Here is a 12,737-nt window from a genome sequence, read left to right on the forward strand (position 1 = left end):
GACTAACCATCTCTGCATGAATGGTCTCAGACTTGGCCTGTTTCAAATTGACTTGAGACTTCACTTGTCGGGGAATTCTGCTGTGCTTATCTTTGCCATTATGTAAAAACAGTGTGAAATCATTTCAATCTTTTCTCTCGGCCTCGAACAACCCTTGTACAAAGGGAAATTGCCCGCAAATGTGATATGCATTTATATATGCACCTTCTGTTCTGTAAGATGCTCAGTTAAAGTGGAAACAAAAGGAGTGGTTGAATTTTGCAAAAAAAGCACACATGGTTTAAAATAAATGTAATTACAGTTTTTTTTGTGCCTTTTTAAGTCCCATTCAAATTCAAAGAAATACCAGCTTTTCATATTTCACACACTTCCATATAATGGTACTGATATTCTTCTGTTTTGACATTGGGAATAAGGAGACACTATAGACCTGATGCAATAGTAATGGGAATTAAGTCTACCATTTTACCCAACGCAAAATTGCAAATTATTTCACAAATTCTGAAAAAAAACAAGTAAACTGTAAACTGTAAGCATTTCTGGCTTATTTTGCGACAACATTTCCTGATTCTGGTAAAATATAGTTCAGAAGGAGTTTTCCCAGCTAATTACAAGATCCGATTTATCTCAATATCACATCTTATTATCCGACCAAGCTGACTTTCACTTGTTCTGTTGGCATATTCGTTTTTATTCATTACAATCGAAAACCACCTTGTTTTCATTATTTTTAACTGCATTTTTTTCCCAGTGTAACTGTGTTTGTTTCAGTTGTTGATGTTTGTCAGGAGACAATATTCAGTGCTCTCATGTCCCGGGGCATGAAGGGGAGAACTGACTATTGCTGCAGTGAAAGGAGGTTTGAAGTATACCTTCTGTAGAGCCTTGGGGTCAGCGGTGCAGTTGGGAAGCTTTTGATGTTGCCCCAGTAAGAGGTGTTGAGTGCAGGAGCGCATTGACTTCTCTTAAGATGAGCAATTGGTGCACCTCCTTTGCTATTTTTAGCATCAGGGAGAGCAACTCAAAGCTCCCGACTACTTTCCCTGAAGCTCCTCTGAAGCGACGACTGTGGGGATCAAAGGGCTTCTTAGTTTCACTGACAATGTTCGTCATTGCCTGTGACAACGATGGTCGTCAGCTAATGACATCACAATCAGAATACAGTTTGTTGGAAAGGATCTCCCGGTACGTTTGATGTGACTTTAGTACACGTTTAACCTCTTGATGTCCAAAATATCTTTTTAAATACGTTGCTATGCTGATGATTTATTACATATTTCATTATATTGTCTATTATTTAGATACTCTAGGGATATATGTCTTTTCTATTGTGAATTTGTATTAACTTGCAGCTATGTCCATTTTAATTGTACATTTTAGGATAGATAAAGTATATATCTATCTATGCTGATGATGAAGCGCTGTATTTTACAGTTAAGCCTTTGCTCCGTTATTTAACTAACCAAAAAAAGCCTCAGAAGTTAAAAAATAATCATAGTTAAACGTGCCAAAATTGATGTGAGCATTTCGGGATGATGTACTCTATCATTGGGTATACTCTGGGTATGAGGCCTGGATCTAGCATACCATTAGAACCGTATCTCACCATCATACTGCAGTGCTATTTACCTGTTGATCCAACAACTGAACCGCGGCTGTAGAATACCTTAAATGGGTGTTTAGTGAGTATAGTTTAATTGATTTTGAAATGTTATGGGTTCGGTTAAGGCTCTGTATGGGCCTTTAGAGAGATATCTGTTTGAACACACCCCGTATGAGCATGTAGCGCACGTATAAATGTATCTGCACCCGGGTTTAACTGCCAGGGCATCAGCAGACACCTGAAGGATATCAGCTGATCACCAGTTATGTTTGTCTGGGGTTATCAGCAATGCTGCTGGGACATTAAACTCAGTACAGTCGATGGAGGTGAAGGGGGGCAGTAAACATCATCTCTTCAATCTTATCAGCGAATCCCTGATGAACGACGGTGAAGAGGAGGACTGGGAGGGGGTCTGTTGCTCTAAATTACTTTACAGCACTTGACTTTACACCCACAGGTACAAACATAAAGATAAAAGGGTCACAGTAAATCATAATTGAAACTTTATTGACAGTTTTGATTAGAAAGTTGTTCTGCATTTCATCCCATTGCAGTACAAACCAGGAATAGAAGAAGGCCACACACTAGAGCTGAAGGACAGAGTAGAAAATTAAAAGGGCTTCTCAAGCAGACGTGTGAAGTGCCAGAGAGGAAAGACAGCTGGGGGGAGGAATAACAGGGAAAACAACTGCAGGGAAAAAGTAGATGATGGAGGACACAATTGAATTATCAAAACAACACAACCCTTCATAGAAGGAAAATAATTCAGACCTCCAGCAGCGCTCTCTAGTTGCTGCCATGTCGCCGTGTGAGAGACTTTAAAACAGGACGCAACAAATGGATTATTTTTGCACCAACACTTTCTTGAATCAGGTGTGACATCACGTATCGTCCCAATGAGTGCCCTAACATCCATTTTACAATACTGCATAATACAAGCCACACTGGTGCTCAAACAGAAATAAAATCAAAAATCAAGGATGAATTCAGAGAGATCCCGGCTTTCATAAATCTCCAGGCAATCGGAGAATGCTATTCGTTGATCGGCCGAGGTTGTTGTAGCCAGTGGACAGCCCCTCCCTCTTTAGGAAGTGGGAGGCTGGAAGGTCTTGGAGGTGGCAAGCATGGCTCGCACTTTGGCCATCAGATCCTGAAGAAAGAGAGGAGTTTATTGTAAAACAAATCAGTCATTTGATAACTGGGGTTATACAAGACAGGAACGTGGGCCTAGAATTTTATCATACACCTGTGGGTATAACAATAACACTAAATGGGGTGTAACGACAATCCCCAGCACTTTCAGAGCCAGAAATACTTCTGAATCAGATTGTGTTCAATGCCTTTCAATCCCGAGACATTTTTCATACTCTGCAGTGGTTCGAAATAAACCCTCCTACTGAATGCTCTCAATCCAACAAAGGACTGTGGAGAAAATGGATCTACAATGGCCATCAGAGCTGGGACAAAAACAGAATTTGGGGGAAAACGGTAACAAATGATGTTATTGTAGAGTAAAATGCAATAAAGGTATACATTTTAATGACTTCCAGTCATGAACGAGCTGCTGGTAGTGCTGTTCCCCCTGAGAATCAGATCCCTAGTGTGCAGCTTTCAGACGCTTTTATCTCATCGCTTTGTTTTACCACCGTGAGCCACCTCTCATATTAAAGGTTAATATACTGTTGTAAATCAAGACTTTTTTTGGAGTGTGCTTCCTGCCCTCTGCCTCAGGAAACCCTCTACACTTCTTTAAGTGGAATATCTTAAGCACAGCATAATTCCCAGTAAGCACTAAGAAACAGAAGCATCACCTCCTCTTAATCCCTTTTATCTACAGTCCAAAAATAATACTTCGTAGAGAAAAGGGAAACAGAGGGCGGCCAACATTTCCAAATTCATTTCCTTCCGCTTTCAGGTAGAGATGTTAATGTTGCTGACCAGGGGGCAAATGCTTGCATTGCTGAAAAATAAGAGGAGGTTTTCATTTGCATCCCCCCGGAGTGAGTCATACACGCATGGACAATGCACCGTTGAGTTTTCCTGACAGATGAGACAAATTAGCCGCTGTAATCACAGAGGGAAGGAGCTGTCATATCAAATCACTCAACAGGGTGTTGTTCTCTAAACCTTGGCATATTGGAATATACACACACACACAGAAGTGTTCACAGAATGGGGCAAACATGCTCCAGATTATTCACATTGGGGTGCAAAGTTGTGCCAGTGCCATGTCTTGCATTAATAGGTCATCACAAGTAACAATACAGCTGTCACTCACAGGGGAAAGCCTGGTTATACTGAAAAGGAGAATTACAATACACAATTCATAGGATGTTAACCTAAATATGACTTATATCCTCCAACATTTCACCAAACATAAATACAAGATAACATGCGGAGTTAACTTGGCTTCTTTTAAACTCGAAACATATAGTATGAGGGCGCTAACTTCACTTCCAGTCAAAATGACGACCCCGCCCACTTTCCAGAGAACATAATGCATTACAGCGCTGCGGAGATTAATCGTTTCTTCATGTCTTGAAGCTGCTGAGTCATATATTGCACCTCAAACAACAAATACATCCAGGGTGACGGTTTCTTTACTTCCTGTACAAAATCTAAATTCAGAAGTCACAGTTTCCGTGTGAGTCTGCTGCCTGCCACTCGTCCAGCGGCAGACCCACCGGAGATCCATCGCCTTTTTATTCAAAGCTGTCTCTGCCGTCTGACGATCTATTTGACCCGACAAGTTGTTATACAGTTTTTGACGGACAGAAATGTTGTTTTCTGGCATCACTTTAAAATTCTACGGGGGAAAAAAATCAGCATATTGTTATGAGGGCGTATGCTGAAAGTTAAAGGGCGCAGCTCACCTGTTACCCAGTTAAGACAAAACCCTGAAGGTTTCTTTGCATCACTCAGGTAGGAAGATTTTTCACAGATTTGCTTTTAATTGCTTCTGGAAGGTAACACTACAACACTGTTATACTGTTAGCAACATCTAAAGGGAGCTATGAAACATATGCTCTTCCTCTCACGCCTCCCTGGGATAAGTTCTCCACAACTTGTCTTTTCATCTTCTATCAAACTCAAAGACAACTCAGATTATCTTTCCGTTATCTTAACTTTCAGAAAGATCTAAAATGTTCCAAATTCCAAAAAGAAAAACTGCACAGTCCAAGTGCACGAAGCATTCATCAAACACAACAAATGTGAACGAAGAAAAGTAGAGGGGACAGAAGACGGAGTAACAAAGGCAAACGGGAGGGAAAAGCGAGAAGGGCTGAGGCGAATAGCAACCAGGCGGCCTCAGGGAAGATGAGACCATTAGGCAGATGAGGATGTGCTGAATTATTCAATGTGTGTTTGTAAAACATCACAGATGGGCTAGAAGTAGTTAGAGGATCTGTGCAACAGCATGTTTTCATGAGCTTGCTTGTGTTGAGATGAAGGCAGGAGAAAGGAGTTGTGTTCCATTATGTGAAAGGAAGAAAAATAGGGTGGTTTTTTGTTGAGAATATAGCAGATTTATAACATGCGGTTTTGTATCTGTGGTTCATAAACAAGGACACTTGCTGTAGACTGTGTCTCTCTCCCACAAACAGTGAACCATGGCCAGAGGAGGGAATGAGTTCCACATTCTTGGAAGTTGTACCGATATTCACAGAATAGTCAGTATTTCCTCTCCATTCACACTCTATTGACCTCCATTAGCTTCAGTCCCCGGCGCTGCTCGTATTCTGGCCTCGACTGCAACCTCTCTCCATTCTCTACATTGGTTTTCTTGTATACAACTTTTGCTACCCCACATGTTTTATACTCCTCGTGCTAAATAATCTACCTGCCTCCTGAGGCTACAGCTCACATTTTCCTCTCTAAATATCAGGCGTCATCACTCATTACTGACATTTCAAGATTTTTAATCAAAGATCGTAATCCAAGTTGAAAATGCATGTATAATTTAAGTTGTGAGACGGTTCCGGGAAACATCTTTCATCTTGGAATAGATTTAATGCCATTGACAAATTAAGCGCTAACTGGTTATGAATTTGACCGGAGGGGTGTTTCCCGTTTCAACAGTGGCCATATTTAAGTAACAACAGTACACAGAATACTGAAAATCAATTATTATATTAAAGTTAAAGAAAAACAGGCAAACTAGCCAAAAATAAATAATAAAAGTATTGAAGAGGAAACAGTGTTCCTCCATTTGTCTTAATGGTGGAATTGGCTTGTATTGACAGCATTTTGGAGCCTTTTTGCTCATTTAAAAAAAGGAATGACACAAATATTCAAAGAGACAAAAACAACAAAACCCACTGCTACATTTTAAATGAACAGTGACCTTTACATTCTTCTGTCTTTCCTGTCATTTATTCTGCTTCTAGCTTTACGCTCATCCTTCAACGTATTGTTCTTCCATCACCGGTGCGTGTGCATGCATTTCATTAAGCTGTATTTCTGAAAGCAGCATGACAAACAGGCATAAATTAGACATTGTAATTTGAAATGTGGAGCAAAGACTGTGTACCGAGGTCATCATTTATTAGTGAGGTGTGTGTTGGAGAGGACATTACATTGTGAGCAATGTGTGTCACCACTTATCGAGACATAACATTCATATTATCGTGTGCTCTAACACCCAGGGACGCAATGCTCCATGGGTAATCAAAACACAGACGAGCACTGTGCCACATAATGGGTCATATATAAACAGATGGGGCAAGCACAATGCCAGAAGCGTTGTCAGCGGGACATTTGGTTACATACCGACTGTGAGAGAGTTGCTCCATGCAGAGCCCACAGTGTGATTGCTGTGATTTTATGTATGGAAGTGTCTTTGCTATCTTTAACACTCGACAGGAGGCCAGGGCTTCTGTGAGATGCTGGCAAAAGCAGTCATCAAATCAAAATAATAAATAAAAATCCTGTAGTTGTTTTAAACCCACAACAACTGTATTTTGGTCACTCTGGGGCAGCAGAATAAGTGGTGACCAGCTACAGATACAGAGCTACATTAGCATAAATGTAGAGTTGTGTTTTTGCCATTTGGCAAATATAAGTCCATCATTTACTCTCTTTCAGCTGTTTTTGGTTTCTACCAATCTGAGAAAGTCTGTGGATGTGTAGCTGCTTCAACGCTCCACTATGTTAACCAGCTAGTTGCTAAGTGGCTGTTTTTTGATGCTAAGAACAAAAAAAAGAGGTGAATCAAAACAAAGTTGCAGGCCACAAAGTAGAATATATTATATATAGCAATTCTTTGTAGGTTTGAGCAACCCTTTTCAAATGTACTATAGATATTTTGAGTTGTGAGAATATGGGTAATAACCAATTGAAGGTATGATTGGAAAAAGTGAAAAACCTTTACACAGTCTACAGTAAAAATTCCACTGCAAAAACACTGAAACTGTTGCAAACCGTCTCACCAGAGATTTGGCTTCTGTGTTCAAGAGAGGTTGATGAATCTTTATTTTGGGAGATACACCGTCTTGATATGACCTCCGGTGTCTCAGTGGAAGTGCTAACCCTCTCTTTGCTCTGAATGATGGCACATTAGCTCGGCCTGCTTCCTCCGCAGAGAGGTTAAATGCCACATCGGAATAAAATACTTTTGGCAGGTTTGCCAATGTCTCTGCATTCGCAAACCTCTCAACCAGCATCAACCAATATTTAGCCCTTATTCTCCTATGTTTTTGGCAATGCTCCCAGAAGGAGTGCAGGAGGTAGAGATCCATCTACAACCGAGACGAGGTGACTGGACTGTGAGCCTCGAAAAGACTTGCTTATGACCAAATCAGAAGTTCCTGATGAGACTGTTTTGTCAACAAACCATAGACTGTTTAAGAAGTGGTCAAAGGCACTGCAAAGTCTCCTATTGGATTGTAGACCATTATTTTAAAGCCTCCTGTAGGAAATGTATCTCTGATCCACCTTGTTTCGCGAAAGGCAATCGAACAAAGACATTTTTTTTAAGGCAAAATGTTGCAATTACGTTCAATGAACCTACGCAAGACAGGACGCTCCGCCCTGAAAAACATGCAGCTTTATCGTGTATGTAAGAGCAAATGATTTACTAATTAACATCATGCTGTATTAAAGGCTTGAATCGAACAATGCAGTCCATAACCTTGTCAAGATAATGTCAAATGACATCATAAATCATGTGAGAAGTAGGGTAATTTTCTCCTAGACTTCTATTCAACCAGATTAATGAGCAGTGAGAGACTCGCCCTATTTTGGCCAATAGAAAAAAATGCAGATTTAAGGCACTGCACTGGATTTTGAGGTTGAAAGATGTAGAAACAAGACTTAACATGTGCACGACCAACTGCACAATGAGAGGGATTCAATGAAAAGAGTTCCTGATATACAGAAAATGATAAGCTGGTCATAAAGATGCAGATGCGGCTAAACCAATTCCTCATAATCGAGAGATGAGACAGATACTGTTTCAAGGTTCAAACCAATTAGGTTAAATCAAAACATAATGCTTGGATGTGTTGCACAAACATGCAGTAGGTAAAGCAGAATGTGGAGAGAATAACAAAAGAAATATTTCTGCAGAGAAATTCAAAAACAAGGCAGCACTTTCTTCCCTCCTCTTTGCATGATGGAAAGATACAACAGCACTCAGTTTGTGTTCTCGCTAGGACGCAAAGTTCAGTGGAGGACGTTGTTGGGATGAAAGCAAAGAACAATACCTGAGTTATTTTGGACTGAACGGACGATACTATGGATGAAGCCACTGCTTTGTCTTTCTCCAGAGAACCACCCCTGCAGAGGAGAAAGGGAGAGACAAAGAAGAGCGAACAAATGATTTTCAGCGGAGAGACTATACAGTATTTATATCATCACCAAAAATGTGTAGTTGAACAAACATCAAAAGCTGTATTGGAAAGTTATAAACAGGAGGAAAATAAGGAATGGCATTTGACCTGTACATACCACCTAGAAACAAAGCGAACACATTGGCATTATCAAACGCAGTATATAACACACCCACAATAGAGAATTAACTAAATCAAAAATGCAGGCCGCAGATTTAAAGGAACGCTATTATGCTCATTTTTAGGTTTGACATGTACATTGTGTCTACTGTGTCATGTTTACGTACTTCAATGTTCAAAAAGCTCTTTATTTTTCTCATACTGCCTCAGCACCTCTTTTCACCCTCCGTCTGAAACCAGAGACCAGTCTGCTCTGATTGGTTAGCTAGCTGGCTCTGATTTACGGCTTAGAGATTTCATGGAGAGATTTCCCTCCCCTAAGTCTATAACGTACTATGTGTCGGTGCGCTAGCCAATGGTAGTGCAAGTGTTGCAGTGACGTCACTATGTTACGGAAGTGAACAAACAAGTCAAATTGAGACGTTTCAAGGGAGGGTACTTTGGGATTCAAACCTTTGCAGACCATTTCAATCCACTGAAAATGACATAACACACAACAGGAAAGGGAAACCCCTAAAAAGCATAATATGGCCCGTTTAATGTCCACAGCTTTTGATCTTTTTGCCATCTAAACATTTCAAAATGTATCGAGAGCTTTTTTCAAAACAGACAGTTGCATGCTCTTCAAGATGATTGAACACAACGGGTGACAGACTGCTTCTGAGGCCATGGAGTTTTACAGCTTCAGTCCGATGAAAAATTGGGACACTGCTGGGTATTGCACCCCTTTGAATAGATCATTTCAGATTATTATGGCTTGCGGCACTAGTTCAATCTGTTGCAGAAAGTAAAATATAGTTTTCTTTTATAACAAAAATTGGAAAAACAAGCCAATCACCTTCTCATTTGGCAGCTCTAATGATAGTGCACAGACAGAAAATGACAACATTCGAAACATTCAAAAAAAAATCAGAAATAATACGAGGCTTTCCATTTCTAAATTCTCACCTAGTGATGTTTCTGGACATAAACATTGCTTCTAAAAGCATGAAATTGGTGGTTTATGAAATACCTTAGTTATAAAGTGTCACTGCACACAAAAGGAGCCTTTTTGTTGGTCCAAGCTAAACATTTCCATGGTGTCATCACTTAAAAATGCTCTTGATGAAAAACCTCACAGTTCTGGATTCCACAAATAAAAGACTCGTCCTGCTTACTACTTGTTAAACATTTCCTTAAATCAGATACAAAAAATAAATTGATTTACCAACACAATAACACAGACTGTTACAAATCTAACAGCTTGCATTGAGAGGCTGTAGGAGCGAATTAAACCCAAGCAGGATTCAGCGCATCATTTATCAACAATAGGCACTTCACATAACATCTAAAGACTGTCATTGCAACTTCTTTCACATTGTGTTCTTTTATTTATGAACCTTCCGGACTTATAACCCTCTAACAGAGAGTGCATTTTAAAAAAACTGATAAGAACGAGGACCAAAAATGCAAGAAGTATAACACTTAGGCAGCATTTTCCTTTTCTATATGTACAATATCGCAGGGCTAGTTGAATACAATGCATTTGACCTACAAATACAATGTTGAGGTACTTGAGTATTTTCATTGTATCCTCCTGTGTATTTCTACTCCACTACAATTCAGAGGTAAATGGTTTAATTTTACTCCACTACATTTATTAAATATCTGTAGTTGCTAGGCAGATTTGGATTAATGATGTCAAATGAATCAGCACTTAAATCAGACTTTAGTTCTACCTGGTGTAAATTCACAAGCTACCCTGCAGTATACAAAGTCATTAAAACTAGCTGCACCTTTACCAGCTTTGATAACACTTTAACACATCGATGATTATAATCAAAACATATCATATTTATTATTCTGAAATGGACCAATCTGCTGAATGACTACTTTTAGGTATATTTTGATGCTGATACCTTTTGCTTGCAGGACCTTTACTTGTAACAGAGTATTCCTACACTCTACGAACTCTCCAGTACAAGATCCGAGTATTTCTTCAACCTCTGACACTAAGCACCTTTAATACTGTTTGAAAATGTTGGTGGCCCTTTATATGACTGGCGTGACCAATTAGAGTTTAGCATCAAGCCTGCGTACCATGCAGACAGAATTCGTCTTCTCCACTGATAGGGAAATGTTAAAAAGAAGACATTTATGTATTTTAGGCCGGTGATAAGAGGCCTGACAGATTTGATGTTTTATTCAAAAGGAAAAACCTCTTTTGAAAGCACTGTCAATAAATTGTTGACCTCTTTCTTGGTGTCGTCTGTTGAGTCATTATGGAGTAAATTACAACAAGTGCCGAGGTGACAAAGGGATGTTGATTGCATTATCATATTGTTAAAGAGCAGATGATGGCGTCTTTCTGTAGGCAATGTCTAATTTATCTTCACAGCAGTAGCAGTTCAGTTGTTGTTGATTATTTCATGAAATAACATGTTAACACTTCATCTTTTCCTCTGGATTACACAACTATATTTCAAATATTGCAAAAGATTTTTAGACAAACACACGTGTATCCCCCCCCCTGTCAATATGCTGGCCTCGAGTTACCAAATCATCTTGACGTACGCCTGGCTGAGTCTCCCAAGGATTTTCTGCTGTCCTCGACTGAGATTATTCCCTACATCAACTTCTTTTAATATTCAAGCGTGTTGCTGCAAGCCACGGGATGTTCCTTTGCCCTCAAATGCTCCGGATTGGAAATGGGTTTATGGGCAGACTAAAATAGCTTTAGTGTTTTTTACAATACTTGTATGCCACAACTGATTATTTGCATTTCACTATGGATAACTGAACATTTGAACTGCTTGAATTCCAAGATTTCTGACTGAAAACCACCCCATGAGCAACAAAAACAAATGATAATAAAGAAACCGTATCAAAAACATCCATATCGGACAACTTTCCTGCTAATCTTAAACTTTTGCCCTTTTTATATTTTCTACCTCAGAGGAGGATAGTTTTTCCTCTTGCCCGCTTTTATTGGTTGGCTCTCTTCTCTAAATCCACTGAATCAAAGGGGTTTATGTATCCACACATGAATTAATTTCTTATGACCTATGCTGGATTAATAAGGAGCTTTACTTCAGCCCCAGTCCCATCACCTCCTCCCTTTGCTGACAGATTCACAATGTAGCGAAACTCTCTGCCCACTTTCTACCTAAAAGTGAAGTGGCCTCAAAGAGAATGAATAACACTGAACCTGCTTCTGTGAACTGGACCGTTTTACCTGTCATGTCCAGACACCTCTCATGGAGAGTGAATTAGATATGATATAATTGTGCAGTCCGCGTATCCCCCTAGTTTTTGCCCTCTAATTTTCAGAAGTTAATGTATGCAGCTTTAATTGTTTCTTTGTCAGAAATATCTTCGACGGCAGACCAACAACCCCAAGCCCTCAGAAGCCACTGTGTCCGTTCCTTTGTGCTTGACGACCTTGGAGCTGAAAAGACGTCGGCTATTAGCCATCATATCACTGGCACTTTAGATTTGATACTTTGAGTCTCCATTCTGGATTAAGAATTCCTTTGACATCACGGACAAGGCCTGACTTCAGTTCTACCCACCAGTGAAGTGAAGTGAAGCTATTATGACAGTTGTAGTCAACTCCCTTTTCTGGATGATACTGCTGTGTAAGGATGGCACACTACACACGGATGAAAACGACACGTATAGAAATTGGTGTTCAGTCTGAAGCATTCTCCTGAATGGTGGAGCAGTGCAATAGGTATCCAGGACATACATTATTTGACTGGTTGCTAAGCTACATAACCCATAGTTACTGTTGCTACTTCCTGGGAATCTTTCCATTCTGGTAAACAGCACGTCTGCAGTTTACAATGTCTGGGACATATTCTACACTTTTTCAAATTCCTTTATAAAAAAACAATAGGTGCTTGATTTCAGATAGAGGTAGTTAATGGTAGGCGTCTCATTCCTAGCCGGCGGGTATCAATTCTGAGTTTAACTGCAGCTACCTAACTAATTACCCTTATGTTACAGTAGCTCTCCAAATTGGTTGAAAATGCTGTCTGTCTTTAAGATGGTCCCACATTCGATGGCTATACACTTAATATAAGACTGGATCTGACATAAGATCTGGCTACTCAACTTTTTGTGGTCATACAAGACAGAGGTTAGATTTCTCATTTCAAATATGACAGTATGTTAAAATGTCATGCTTTTAGGATAAATAATAT

The 12,737-nt window shown here is 39.7% G+C and overlaps 1 protein-coding gene across 3 annotated transcripts in view; it reads right to left on the bottom strand.

Moving 5' to 3' along the window:
• Positions 1 to 2,089: 2,089 nt before the first annotated feature.
• Positions 2,090 to 12,737, bottom strand: part of sfswap (splicing factor SWAP) — a 45,647-nt gene continuing 34,999 nt past the window's right edge. For all 3 annotated transcript variants that reach the window (XM_063889713.1, XM_063889712.1, XM_063889715.1), the window contains exons 18-19: positions 8,308 to 8,380; positions 2,090 to 2,753 (exon numbers count right to left, since the gene is read on the bottom strand). In XM_063889713.1, the coding sequence (XP_063745783.1) occupies positions 2,688 to 2,753; positions 8,308 to 8,380 (139 nt within the window). In that variant the 3' untranslated portion in view covers positions 2,090 to 2,687. The remainder of the gene's footprint in view (positions 2,754 to 8,307; positions 8,381 to 12,737) is intronic.

The sequence above is a fragment of the Eleginops maclovinus genome, chromosome 8, assembly GCF_036324505.1.
Source record: "Eleginops maclovinus isolate JMC-PN-2008 ecotype Puerto Natales chromosome 8, JC_Emac_rtc_rv5, whole genome shotgun sequence".
NCBI lineage: Eukaryota > Metazoa > Chordata > Actinopteri > Perciformes > Eleginopidae > Eleginops > Eleginops maclovinus.